Source organism: Arachis stenosperma, chromosome 1 (assembly GCF_014773155.1).
Source record: "Arachis stenosperma cultivar V10309 chromosome 1, arast.V10309.gnm1.PFL2, whole genome shotgun sequence".
In the NCBI taxonomy this organism is placed as follows: Eukaryota; Viridiplantae; Streptophyta; class Magnoliopsida; order Fabales; family Fabaceae; genus Arachis; species Arachis stenosperma.
The window spans coordinates 7,963,215-7,977,399 of NC_080377.1; the positions used below are offsets into that span (position 1 = coordinate 7,963,215).

General features: G+C 28.7%; 1 protein-coding gene across 1 annotated transcript; it reads right to left on the bottom strand.

Moving 5' to 3' along the window:
• Positions 1-999: 999 nt before the first annotated feature.
• LOC130939909 (alanine--glyoxylate aminotransferase 2 homolog 2, mitochondrial-like) lies at positions 1,000-5,407 on the bottom strand. Its single transcript, XM_057867978.1, has 9 exons — positions 5,077-5,407; positions 4,524-4,754; positions 4,037-4,207; positions 3,815-3,958; positions 3,387-3,566; positions 2,768-2,993; positions 2,578-2,691; positions 1,376-1,462; positions 1,000-1,271 (listed from the first exon to the last, which is right to left on the bottom strand). The coding sequence occupies exons 1-9, from the start codon at positions 5,353-5,355 to the stop codon at positions 1,228-1,230; spliced, it is 1,476 nt and encodes a 491-aa protein (XP_057723961.1). The 5' UTR covers positions 5,356-5,407; the 3' UTR covers positions 1,000-1,227.
• Between the last annotated feature and the right edge of the window lie 8,778 nt (positions 5,408-14,185).

The following is a 14,185-nucleotide window of genomic DNA, read 5'->3' on the forward strand; positions in this document are numbered from 1 at the left end:
TCTAACTTATTAATGAATTTTTCCTGAGCATTTACAATCTTGTAACATTGCCTTAGATACAATGACAAACAAAATTATTCAAAGAACTAGAGATTTTTATAATGTCTTTGTCTAGTACAATTGCTAAAAAAAAAAAAAAAAAACTAAAAGAGCTAAATTTGAAAATTTTGTTTTTTAACGAGAATGGTAGATGAGTGATAGATGTTAACGATGCTTCGTTTGATAATTAACAAAGCAAGTAAATTTCGTGCTCTTATATATTATATGGTAGAAACACATTCCTCGTAGAGATGTCTCTTAGTCTTAGATAACTTCATTTAAAAGTTTAAGCTAAGAGTATTTGGCAATTGGCACTTGGGTCCTTCATTTTGAATGTTCCGAGTATTTGGCACTTGGTTCTATGTATATTAACTTTCAACTCAAGTTATGAATAGAATGAAAAAGTACTGCTACAATTTAATGAGACACAAGCTTTTTTTTTTCTTTTCTTTTTTACTCTAAGAAATTATGTGTTAGAATATTTTAGATTTGGACTTTCCATTGATTGTCAAATTTTGATTTCTTGGACATGGGTTTAGAAGTCACTATATATTATTAGACTTGAAGTGGTTTTGACGTTTTGTACCTTGAATAGCTTGTAAAATGGGTTGAGTATATGTAAACTTAAAAATTTGTGTCTTTATTTATTCTTTAGTCCATTTTATTTGTTGTCTTATTTTTTATGTAGATTCTAACTTCGTCCTAAGATTGGTGCAATTGATGTAGGTTTTACAATGGTGAAAACTCAGGTGCAGTCGACTTTACGTGAAGTTGATATTTGGGAGTCATTAGATGATTTGACTGATTTGATTAAATTTTTATCTAATGACTCTCAGATATCAACTTCACGTAAAGTCGACTTCACCTGAATTTTTACCTTTCACAATACATTGAAGAGCTAACAATCAGGGTTTTATTTTTATTTTCAAATCTTAAATTTCAATTTCAGTTTGAATAAACTTTAAGTTTTAAGTTCTCCATGCGATTTAATTACTAATGAGTAAGTGTAAGCCGGACGTAAGTACATAATCACATACATAATATAAAAAAGAAAATTTAATGCTAACTCATATTATACATAACATGCTTTGCTCAGTGCAAAGACCGTTCTAAACTAAAATATTACACTAATAAGATCACAATTAGAGCATGTTCGTCATCCAAGATTATGGCATAGTGCAATTGGCTTCACATCTTTAACATTGTGTAGTCCATCACATCTACAAGAAAATCTATATAATGATGCAAAAAATGGCGAGAATTAGCAAGAAAACATATAATAAGTACTATGAAGAGAAAGAAAAAAAGGGTGATGATAGTGATGACAACAACAAACCTGCATCTTCCTTAGTGAAACATAGTGGAGGTGTAATCCTTATAACATTTCCATGAAAGCCACCTTTCCCAACTAGCACCCCCATATCTGAAATAGAATTGTAAGCTTAAATGGGGTTAATTGCATTGTATTTCTTTTTCTTAACAAGTAATTACGTTCTATTTCTTAAACTTTACATCACGTTGGTTTATTGAAAGAGTAAAGGATTGTTTTTGTCTCTAATATTTGGGGTAAGTTCTATTTATGTTCCTAATCTTATTTATATCCCTAATGTTCGTAAAAGTGATTCAATGTTATCTTGTTGTCAATTATACATCATAAGTTTTAGTTTGAGTTTTAAAATTTTATTCTCGAAGCTAGAATACAAATATCTGAGACAGAATCGATGATCCATTCCAAAAAATAACTCATCAAAAGTTAAAACTAATTCCTATAATATTTACATAATTCACTTTTTTAAGAACATAATTGAACCTAAAGACAAATAATGAGTACAATATTGAAGTCGAACATATTCAAGTGAGATCTAATTGAGAATGAATACATTTAAGTGAGAATAATTGAAAAATACAATCTGATTTGTTAATATAATTGATGACAGGATGACATTGAATCATTCTTATAAACTTAAGAATACAAATAAGACGATTTAAACGTTAAGGATACAAATATGACTATTCCAAATTGGAGACAAAAATAATATTTTATTCTTTATTGAAAATATACAAATCTAAAAAACTTTGACAGTAAGAATAAAATATATTATTTTTATAGTAATGTAATATAATGAAAATAAATAAATACTATTATTATTATTATTATTATTGTTGTTGTTGTTGTTGTTATTGTTGTTGTTTTTGTTGTTGTTGTTCTTCAAAACATTTTCAAATTCTAGTGGGGCACTTGTCTCCAGAAGTTCCTACATGGATCCGAGTTTGATTATATTGACAATCTTTTTATCAATAGTTGGCAAAACTAACATTTTTTCAAAACAATGTTTAGGAGATCAACGTTGTTTATTGAAGAAAGTTTAGGAAGTGATATGCACATAACTCAAAAAGTTCAAGGCGTATGATGCACCTAAGTGTCTATTTGTAAAATTTGAAAGTTTAAATGACTGAAGTGCATCATATTATATGTAAAGTTGAACAGAGAAATAACCCTGATTAATAGGTATCACTATCACAAGTTGTAGAATGAACCTTTCATCTTTTCAATGATATGCAGCATTTCAGCATTAGCAGGAACTTTCAACTTCTTATCTTTCACAAGCTCAACTCCAAGCAACATTCCTTTTCCCCTCACATCCCCAATTACTTGCATAACAAGAAAACATAATGTTATTCATCATAGAAAAAAAAATTAAAACTAGAAGAAGCAAAAGAAGCTTACTTTCATGCTTATCCATGAGAGAACTAAGGCACTCTTTTAGATATGATCCAACAACAAATGCATTTTGCTTAAGTTTTTCCTTCTCAATTACTCTCAAAACGGCATGCCCCGCCGCACTACATACCGGATTCCCACCAAATGTGCTAAAGTAAGTGCGGCGAGTTAACACCTCTGCTATCTGAGGAGTTGTAACCACCGCGCCAATAGGCGCGCCGTTACCAATCCCCTGAAATGTATAATTAGTTCAATAATTCGCATACACTTTGTCCAATTTAAAAAAAAAAAACTAAAGACTGCCCTCGAGAACAAGAACAAAGAGACCAACTTTTTTTTTATCTTATCTTTGTCTACTTTATGACAATTCACTTACCTAACACACAATGATTTCTAGTCTAAGAAAGTGGTTTAATTCATTGTTACATGAGAAATACTCACCTGCAGTTTTCTTTATGTGAAGTTAAGAGCCATTAAATAACAATTTAGTCAAACATGTCAAATCATCTAACAGTTTTCAAGAAACAGCTTCACATAAAAACTGCTTGTGAGTTTCTACTTGTTACATACATGAATGTTTTGTGCAAATTCCAGTGCATGTCACTTAGGAATAAAGAAGTGCTACCTTAGCCAGAGTTATAATATCAGGGACAATTCCATGTGCCTCAAAGCCCCAGAAGTGGCTTCCGGTTCGACCGAATCCGGTCTGGACCTCGTCTGCTATAAAGAGACCCCCTGCTTTCTTTATGATGCTATGAACCTCAGGCAAGTAACCAGGAGCCAATTCTATTACTCCACCCACTCCCTGTCAAATACAAACCCTTCACTAAATTAAGGAATAGAATTTCGATTCATAAAGCAATGAAAAAAGCTATCGAAAAGAGGATTCCTCACTTCTTTCTCATTCAAAACCCTGCATGAGACTTTCATCTCGCACGGCTCTCGTAAGTGATAAAAGAAAGAAAATCAAATCCATTCGATTTAGAATTTTTTGTAAAATGACCAACAAAATGTAACCTCATCAAGGACTGAAGTGATGAATGATAGCATCACCTGAATAGACTCAGCAATAAACCCAGCTACTCGACCGCAAGTTCCATAATCGATTATATCTTGAACATCGTTTGCATATTTGACTCCATCCGAACCAAAGGCACCTCTATATGGATCTGGATTAAGGGCATGATGAACTCCACTCTAAAAGGCATAGTAGATGCAGTGACTATCAAGTTCTAACTTTAATTGAACATTGGTTTAAAACAGAGAACCATTCACCTGCACAACATTGAACTTGTGAATGTTTTGAGCAGTGGCACCCATTGTTGAGGTTGCATTTCCATGGTAGCCATTTCTGATGGAAATTATGTCATGGCAGCTTGTGTACAGCCTGGCAATCATCAAAGCCAGCTCGTTGGCTTCTGTCCCAGAATTTGTGAAGAACACAGCCTGAATGAAAATTTGCAAGTTAGGGAATCCCTAAAATCTAAGCTTGAAGATCATTCCATCAAATGAACTAGGTGCAAGAAATCATGATTACAGAACCAGGTGCACAAGCATCATGCGGAAACGCTGGAAACTTAGGTACAGTTAACGTTATCTTCATGTGAAGTTGATGGCTGAGAGTGATAATTTAGTCAAATCTGTCAAATCATTTAACGACTCTCAGCTATCAACTTTATATAAAGTTAACTGCATCTGAGTTTTCACCCATTTGAACACTTCAACCAGTATGATTGAAAAAGCATAGAGATAAATGAAAAACCTTGAGGTCACCGGGAAACTTAGCAGCAAGAGCCTCGGCGAAATCGATGACAGCATGGTTCAAATAGAGGACAGTGGTATGCTGCAAGAGTCTCATCTGGTTAACAGTTGCTTCAACTACATCAGGGTGGCAATGGCCGCATGAAACGGTGGCAATGCCACCAAATGCATCAAGATACCTTGTACCATTCTCATCATATAGGTACTGCATTTTACCCTCCACCAGATTCAACTGTCACAAATCATGTATCATATATCATTTACAAGGTCTCAAATTAAATTCATTACCTTGTTTAAGCAATATCAAGCTGCTTATTATTTGGACTAATCCGTGTTAGTACTTAGATTATATTTGCATTATAATAACTACTTTATCCAAAGCACTGATAAGAGAAGAGAAGATATGTTATATAAATCATATAAAATTGAAAAAGAAACTAAATTGAACCATCACCATCGTCATAAAAAAGAAACATTCATTTTTATCTTAGTGTACGAACTAACATACTAAGTCCCTAATTAACAAGCACTAATGTGTGATTGAAAATGCTTACTGGGTTGGTGTAATAGGGGCCAACGGATGTAGGTAGGTAGTGTTTGCGCTTCTTGAAGAGATCAGATGCTGAAGGACCACGGTAAGGTGATGGAGTGTGATTGAAGTGTGGCATTTCAGGAGGAACAACCAAATTGCCACCAACACCATCTTTTTCTTCTTCTTCTTCTTTGTTGCTTGGAGCTATGGTGGTGGTAGACAACAAAAATTGCCAACTAGTTTTGTTGTCCTTCTTCCGCAGTAGTAATGACCGATAAGGACATGAAAAATGCTTCATCATGGTCCTTTACAGATTACAGTTCTTGGTGGTTGGTGTTGGGTTGTCATCTACAGTTACATCCGTACAACACTTGAAAGTTATATCATAGTATCAGATGTCTTGAAAAGTGATGTTAAACGCTAAATGACAAAAACGGGGTGGTCCATGATACTCATAAGTCATAACTAGGTTTTTTTTTTTTCAACCGTATTTCCCGAATCAAGAAAATGCTAGGGCCAGCAATTTTTGTAATTGTTAGCCATCAACTAGCCATCAATGATGATTTGATGGTGTGAGATTGGTGTGAGATTTCATCCAATGGCTCACTTTCCTCTGCTGGTTACATGCTGGCCAAAATTCAATAAAACTGCTGGCCCCCTAGACTTTTCCTTAATTTATTGTAGATGTGAGTTTTATTTAAAGGTTTGTTATTGGTCAATAAATTACTGCATAACTAGTTATTTTTAGAAAGACTCAGCGCTTATTTGGGTGTCATTAAGTTGGTAAAAAAATTATTCAAATACGCTAAAAAATAAAAAAAAATTATTCAATATTTTTTTTAATTTTTTAGCGTGTTTAAAAAAATCTTAATAATAAAAGTAAAAATACTAAAACACAAAAAAAATATTTTTTGAGAAGTTATAATTTATATTTTTTTAAAAAGATTTTTTTTTGTTACATAATAAATAAACAAAAAATACTTTTATACTGTTATACCCAAACATAATTGATAAATAAATTTTTTTTACATGAGATATCTAAACATAATTATTTTTTTTTTAATTTTTTTAAAAAAAGATAACTCAAAAATAGATCTTGTCTTAAAAATTCATCCAAATTTGTCCTAATACTTAAATAATTTAATATATTTAATTATATAAAAATAATCATTTTTGGATAATATACGGTGAAATGTTATATGCACTTTTTTATAAATTTTTTTAAGAAAATAAAATCAGTGTTTTTTTTGTGGAAAAAAAGTATTTTTTCAAATGAATAATAATGTTGAGATAAAATTTTCAAAATATATTATAATCAAAATTAATAATTATAAATTGAAAAATAGTTCATAAGAAAAAATAATATTTTAAACTTTTTACTATAAACAAAAGCTTATTGTTTTCAAAAAGAAATGCCAGAATACACAAGATTATGTATAAGTTAGCATTCTAATTATGATAATTGATATATAAAAATCTAACTCTTTCTTTTGTATTAAATTATATTTTTGGTTAAATTTATAATTTTATTTATGATAATTACTTAATAGAAAAGCAGAGAAGATGACTTGAGAACTAAAAATTCGAGTCTTGCAGAAAAAAATGAGAATCAGAAAGCTTAAAGCTGAACAAAGGGAAATTGAATATCAAGTGTGTATTTGGTATGAATCTATTCTTAATATATAAAAGTAGATACATAAGTATGCACCACATTACTTCTAAGTTATTTCTCTTATTCTATTAACGCCATGTCAGCAATATTGCTTATGTGGCAAAATTTTAGAAACAACCAATCAAATCTTGCCAAATTTCAACCACTCAAATCTTGCCAAATCAACTTCTATTTTCAAATTAAAAAAAAAAACTAAAAAACTGAATAAAAAATAACAAAAACACAAATTAACATTTACCCCAAAAAACCTCTGAAAACCAAAAAGTTCATTACTTTTCTCATGTTTTTCGCCTGAAAACTCCTTACTCTTCTCATGCTTTCTTGGCACCTCTCCGTACCAAGATCCTATTTCCTCCATGCTCTTCCGGTATGAGCCATTGTGTTTTCCTCGAATCAAATTTTACTCTTCTCATACTTCTCGAAACCCTCTTCTTCTTGGCACCTCTCCGCATTGCATCAATTGCAGAAACCAGACCAACTAAAAAAATTCGTCCAACGAAAAAAATTCGTGCCAAGTATTTTCCTAAGGATTACAACATTGAGGTAATTTTATATAAGAAATTAAAAGTAGATATACTTAACCTATCTTTTATCTTTTTTATTCATAAACTTATTCTTTCCCAGTCGTTTATGCTTGTAGTACTTGATTCCATATCAATGGCGTTTCAACAAACTCATGAGAATATATCTTCTATAAAGTAAGTCATCTCTTACACATTGTGAGTCGATGAGTAATTTCATACCAAACTCCTTTGAAAAAACTTGCGATAATATATTTCTTCATAAGTAATCAATTTTTTACGTCTGGAGTAATGTTTATATTTCTTTCTTCTAAAATTTCTCATACATATTTTTTGTGAAAATGGTTGTATCTACAGGTATAACACGCTTCGAAATAAGGTCGACCTCTACAATGCTCTAACTAGTCCGAAAATTAAATCTCAATACTTCTTTTTAGACATTGCACATATAACCATAGGTTGAATTTAAGGATATTTTTTCCTCTTAGTTTTGTATACTTCTAAATTTATTTATATATTATGCTACAGTTTTTTATTTTTTTTCTTTTACAAAATTCTTAATCATATTATTTATAAATCATAATTTAAACCACTTAAAATTGGTCTATGAAATTTATGTAATATTCTTAATCACATATAATAATTTAAATAGGTTAAAGTTACATTTTAAAGCTTATAATAATTTATTAGTTAGTAAATAAATTTATATCATTATTATTGCATATTACTTCACTAAGAAATATATATTTAAATGTGACAATATCATATTAGGTGGAATGCTTGGTCATCTTTAGCATTAAGATATCGGCATTCAATTTGATCCACCAAGGACCGATCACATTTAATAATATGATATTATCTAATTTAACTTGCTAATTTATGTATTTTATTAGGAATAATTGGTATTATTCATGATTACAGATAAAAATACTATTATTAATTAATAAATTGCTTTAAAAGTGGGATAAAAAAAAATGGGCAGAAAGAAGATGTACTAGCTTCTATTCTAATTGCAAAATTTTATGAAGTCATTTAATTAAATAATTAGAATATTAATTTTGAATTACTGCTAATAAACTTTTCGCCATTTTCGGTACGTTAGTATATATTAATTGTTCAAAGAGAAACGTTAAGGACTAATATTTTTTATTAATATTAGTCTAAAAATTTTCAATTAAGTCCATATAATATACAAATATTGTTTAATCAAGTCTTTTTAAATTAAAATTTTTGAAATAAATTTGTAACATATAAAAATATTGAAATCATATTCCTATATTTATTATATCTTACCGTTATAAATAATACAATAAATTTATTATACTAATAATTAATTTATTAATTTATGTAAATTAACTCATTAAAAATTTATATCATTATTATTGCATATTACTTCACTACTGCCATTATTTCAGCGAACTTAGGTCTCAATTTTGGATCTCTACAATACAAAAAGAGTATCATATAGTCACACCAAGCATCGGGTGTATTTCATTCATGTAGGTGAAGTATTCTAAAATTTCCTAAAACTTAAACATTTGCAAATAGCCTAAAAATTTTCTATTAAGTCCATATAAATCTAGAAGTTTTTGATTAAATTCATATAATATACAAATATTCTTCAACCAAGTCTTTTTAAATTATAAATTTTGAAATTAAGTTTGTAACCTATAAAGATATTAAATCTATATTCTTATATTTATTATATTTATAAACAATATAATAACTTATAACACCAATAATTAATTTATTAATTTCTATAAACTCAATCATTAAATGTAATAAATATCCATATAATAAATGCCATAATAATATTATTAATCATAATAAATTTTACGTTACAAATATTTAAATTATATACTATTTGAACTACTTATATAAGTCTCTAATCACTATTCTTTAAAATAACATCAAATTTACCATAAGAAATTTCTTTCCAAACTATACACATCTCAAACCTACTCAATGGAGCATCATTCATTGGACAATCTACCAAACATACGGACAATTGGTTTATCAAAATTTGCGTGGTTCGTCTATGGAAAACATTAACACCCAAAAATAAAGAGGAGTCTCTTTTCTTAAATGATTATATTAGATGAAAAGGTACAAAATAAACAATTTATTCTGTTTTTAAATTGAATTTAAAAAAATGCTTTAATTATTTTTGTTTTTTATACTTTTAATATTTTATAATTTATTATATTGTATTTTAATATCGTTAAAGTTAAATCTCTCAATTTGATAATCATTGTTCCTTTTCTAATAATAATATAAACGCAATTTTTTTTAACTAATTGTTAACAATGATTTACTAACTGGAGGGAACACCTCTTCATGTAATTGTGAAGAAAAATGATAAACAAATTCAAACATTTGTTAGAAGAAGAAAAAGTCTATACTATCAAAATTTGAAATAGAAGATGCAAATGATTTGTATAGAGCAATTAAAGGTACTATGAAAAAATTTTTAATAAAACTATTGTGAAAGAAATCAAAGATCCAATTTTGAACATTCTCCAACACTATTTTGAACTTGCATCACTTGAGACATTATCTAACAGAGTGGGTCAAAGACAATTTTAACAGGTAATTTTATTTATATTATTTCAATTATTCTTAAAAATAATTTATTAAAAAAATCAACATTTTTGTTCTTTTTATTGTAGATGTCATTAAAAAACTGCATGCAATAGGAGAAGAAGAACAAGTAGATGTTAAAGGAAAACCCACAAAAATACGAAGAATGGAATTGATACTCAAAGAGTAAAAAATATACAACCAATTCATTTTCATTTAGATATAGTTATTAACAAATACTATTAATTTTAGGAACATCGTGTTGAAAGTTACGTTGTGGAGAAATCTCTCAAATCAGATAAATAAAGAAATTACAACACAAATCAAGGGCCAAAAAATTGTTTGCACTCACATCAACATTGGTTAGTAAAAAATATAAAGGTATGATCTTTTCAAAAATTTTAATTTATTTTTTTTAGTTCAAAGAATTTATTTTATAATACATTAATTCACAATACAACACAATCTTATTTTATAACCTATTATATTATAATATTAGGTGATTATTAGGTTAGCACAACTTCAAGTAAAAATCTATATCAATCCAAATTGAAGAATTCACACAGCTGACTTATGGATATTGCATAACTAATAAGTCTCTCAAAAATTCATTTATTTCTAATTTATATTATTCATTGATTATAGGAACCAACTTCGCCAACACCAATATCAGACGAATATTATATACCTATCAAGAGGTTGAGGAGAAAAAAAAATGATACAAATTCAAGACCATTTTCGGAAGAAGACCATACATGCAAAGAGGGAGCAAACAACACAAAAGAAAGTGCACACAACTCACCAATTCATAAGGAACATGCCTTCATAACAACCTATGACAGAAAGAAGAAAGTAACAACTCTAACAAAACCAATAAAAAAAAGGCGAGTGACATATAAGAAGACCAATTCCATCAATTAAACCAAATACAAATCAATTCCAACATCCAAATACTTTGTACTACCATTTCTTTTAAATAAAATACCATTTAAATTTATTTTTAGTTTATACATATTTCATTTAATTCTACAAAATATAATAATTTTTAGTATTTATCATATATTATTATTAATTTACCATCCCGCGCATCGCGCGGGTCACGTTCTAGTTGAGTTAATACTTGATACACTTCTAGTAGCTCAAGTATATATAATGCACATCATAATAGAATTCGACTAACAATGTAAAGAGCTTTGATTGAATCTTTTTCTTAATAATCTGTACATTCAACTGATAATGCTTAGTACGATTATGAAATATTTAACTAGCAATTAACAATATATTACTCATGTTATCACAAAAAATAGTTGGTAAAGTTTTAAAAAAAATCTGCAACTCAACTAATAAATTTTGTAATTATTCTAGCTCATCTTCTATAAACATAATATCCACACTTAATTGACCTCAAAATCACTCATTCACATAAATAATATTATTATATTTTTTTATTTTTTATACTCACCAGAGAAAAATTTATAACAACTCAATATATTTTCATTCATATAAAATAAAATTATTAAAATGCATGTTTTTCAAGCCTTTATATAAACAAAATATGATAACATACTTAATTATTAAAAAGAATATTATTAACTATAAACAATTAAGCATTAGTTATAATGGAGGTGATAAAATTTGTAGAAAGTTTAAGTTACTATTGTTGACTACTTTTAACATGTAGTCAAACTTTATAATTTATATTTGACTTTATATCCAAAACACGTCTAGTATGTTGTAAATAATTTGTAGCATTCTTGAATTTTTTAGGGTTTTATAGAAAATATTATATGAATTATAAATTCTCAAATCTTCTAACAATTTGGTAATATGTGGAGTCTTCTAGTTTCTTTTGTAATTTTATTCAATTTGGCAATTTGCTTATCTAATGATCATTGATTCTAATATGGAGGTGGATACAAATTAATTTATTTTATACAACAATGGCTCCCTTAAATCAAATTTGTAGAATTTATTATTTCAAGCATCTTCTTCAACTTGTAAAATAACTCAGTGTTCAATGAGTTTGTAAATATATTCGCAACTTGTTCTTTAGTATGATAGAATTTGATCACAACTTCTTTCTTATTACCAATTCTCTAATTTTGTGAAACCGTAAATCAATATGCTTTCATCTCCCCCTCTGTTAGGTATTGTCAACTCCTTGTTGCAAACCTGGTTCAATAAAATTTCACAGGTTCTGAGCTTTCAAATGAATAGACATCAAACTCTCCCAATAACTATAGTCGATTTTTCCATCTAATTTAGAATTATACCATACAATATTGAAAGTATTTGCCATACTGACTCTATGAACAAATAACTATGAGAGAACCTTCTCACACTTTACAAATTCTCATATACCAGGCGTTAGATTAATCAGCTCTGATACCAAATGTAAGTATAATACCCATACATAATTGGTCTTAAGATCACCCTCTCACATAAATAACGCTATTATATTTTTTTTATCTCTCAAACTCACCAACACACTCACAAAAGAAAAGAAAATTTCTAACAATTCAATATATTTTCATTCATATGGAGAGATTATTAAAGTACATGGATTTTAAGCCTTTAAATAGACAAAATATGATAACATACTTAATTGTTAAGAAAGGTTATTATTGGCTATGAACAACTAAGCAAGGTTGTAATGGAAGTGATGAAACTTGTAGAAAATTTAAGCCACTATTGTTGACTACTTTTAGCATGTAGTCAAACTTTGCAACTCATATTTGACTTTACATTCTAAATACTTCTAGCATGTTGTAAGCAATTTGTAACATTTTTAAATTTTCTAGGGTTTTGTAGAAAACATCATATGAGTTGTAAATTCTCAAATCTTCTAACAACTTGGGCAATATATGGAGTCTTCTCGTCTCTTGTACTTTTATCCAATTTGACAACTTGTTTATCTCATGATTATACATGATGATTGCAATATGGAGGTGGATATAAGTTGATTTATTTTATCAAACACTGTGTCTCTTAAATCAGGCTTGTAAAATTTATCATTTCAAGCATCTTCTTTAACTTATAAAATAACTCGGTCTTCAATGACTTTGTAAATATATCTGTAATTTGTTATTCAGCATGACAGAATTCGATCACAACTTTTTTCTCATCCACTAATTCTCTAATTTTGTGAAATCGTATATCAATATTCTTTGATTTCCCTTCTTTTGGGCATTGTCAACTCCTTGTTGCAAACCTGGTTCAATAAAATTTCACAAGTTCTAAGCCTTCAAATGAGTTGACATCAAAGTCTCCCAGTAACTGTAGTCGAGTTTTCTATCTAATTTGGAATCGTACCACACAATATTGAAAGTGTTTGCCATACTAACTCTATGAACAAACTACTATAGGAGAACCCTCTCACATCTCACAAACTCTCAGGCACCAGGCACTGGATTAACCAGCTCTGATACCAAAGGTAAGTATAATACCCACACTTAATTGGTCCTCAGATCCCTCACTCACATAAATAACACTACCATATTTTTTTATTTCTCAAACTCACCAACACACTCACAAAAGAGAAAAAAATTTCTAATAACCCAATACATTTTCATTCATATGGAGAGATTATTAATGTACATGAGTTTCAAACTTTATATAGGCAAAATATGATAACATACTTAATTCCTAAGAAAGGTTATTATTGGCTATGAACAACTAAACATGAATTGTAATGTAGGTGATGAAACTTGTAGAAAGTTCAACCTACTATTATTGACTACTTTTAGCATGTAATCAAACTTTGTAACTCATTTTTGACTTTATATTCTAAACACTTCTAGAATGTTGTAAGCAATTTGTAACATTCTTGAATCTTTTAGTTTTTGTAAAAAACATCATATGAGTTATAAATTTTTAAATCTTCTAACAACTTGGCAATATGTGGAGTCTTCTAGTCTCTTGTACTTTTATCCAATTTGACAACTTGGTTATCTCATAATAATTTATAATGATTCTAATATGGAGGTGGATACAAGTTGATTTATTTTATCCAACATTGCCTCCCTTAAATCAAACTTGTAGAATTTATCATTCCAAATATCTTCATCAACTTGTAAAATAACTCGGTCTTTAATGATTTTGTAAATATTTTTGTAACTTGTTCTTCAATTTGACAGAATTCGATCACAACTTCTTTCTTATTCACCAATCCTCCAATTTTGTGAAACCGTATATCAATATGCTTTGATCTCTCTTCTATTGGACAGTATCAGCTCCTTATTATAAATCTGGTTCAATAAAATTTCACAGGTTTTGATCCTTCAAATGGGTAGACATCAAAGTCTTCCAGTAACTATAGTCGAATTTTCCATCTAATTTGGAACTGGACCACACAACAT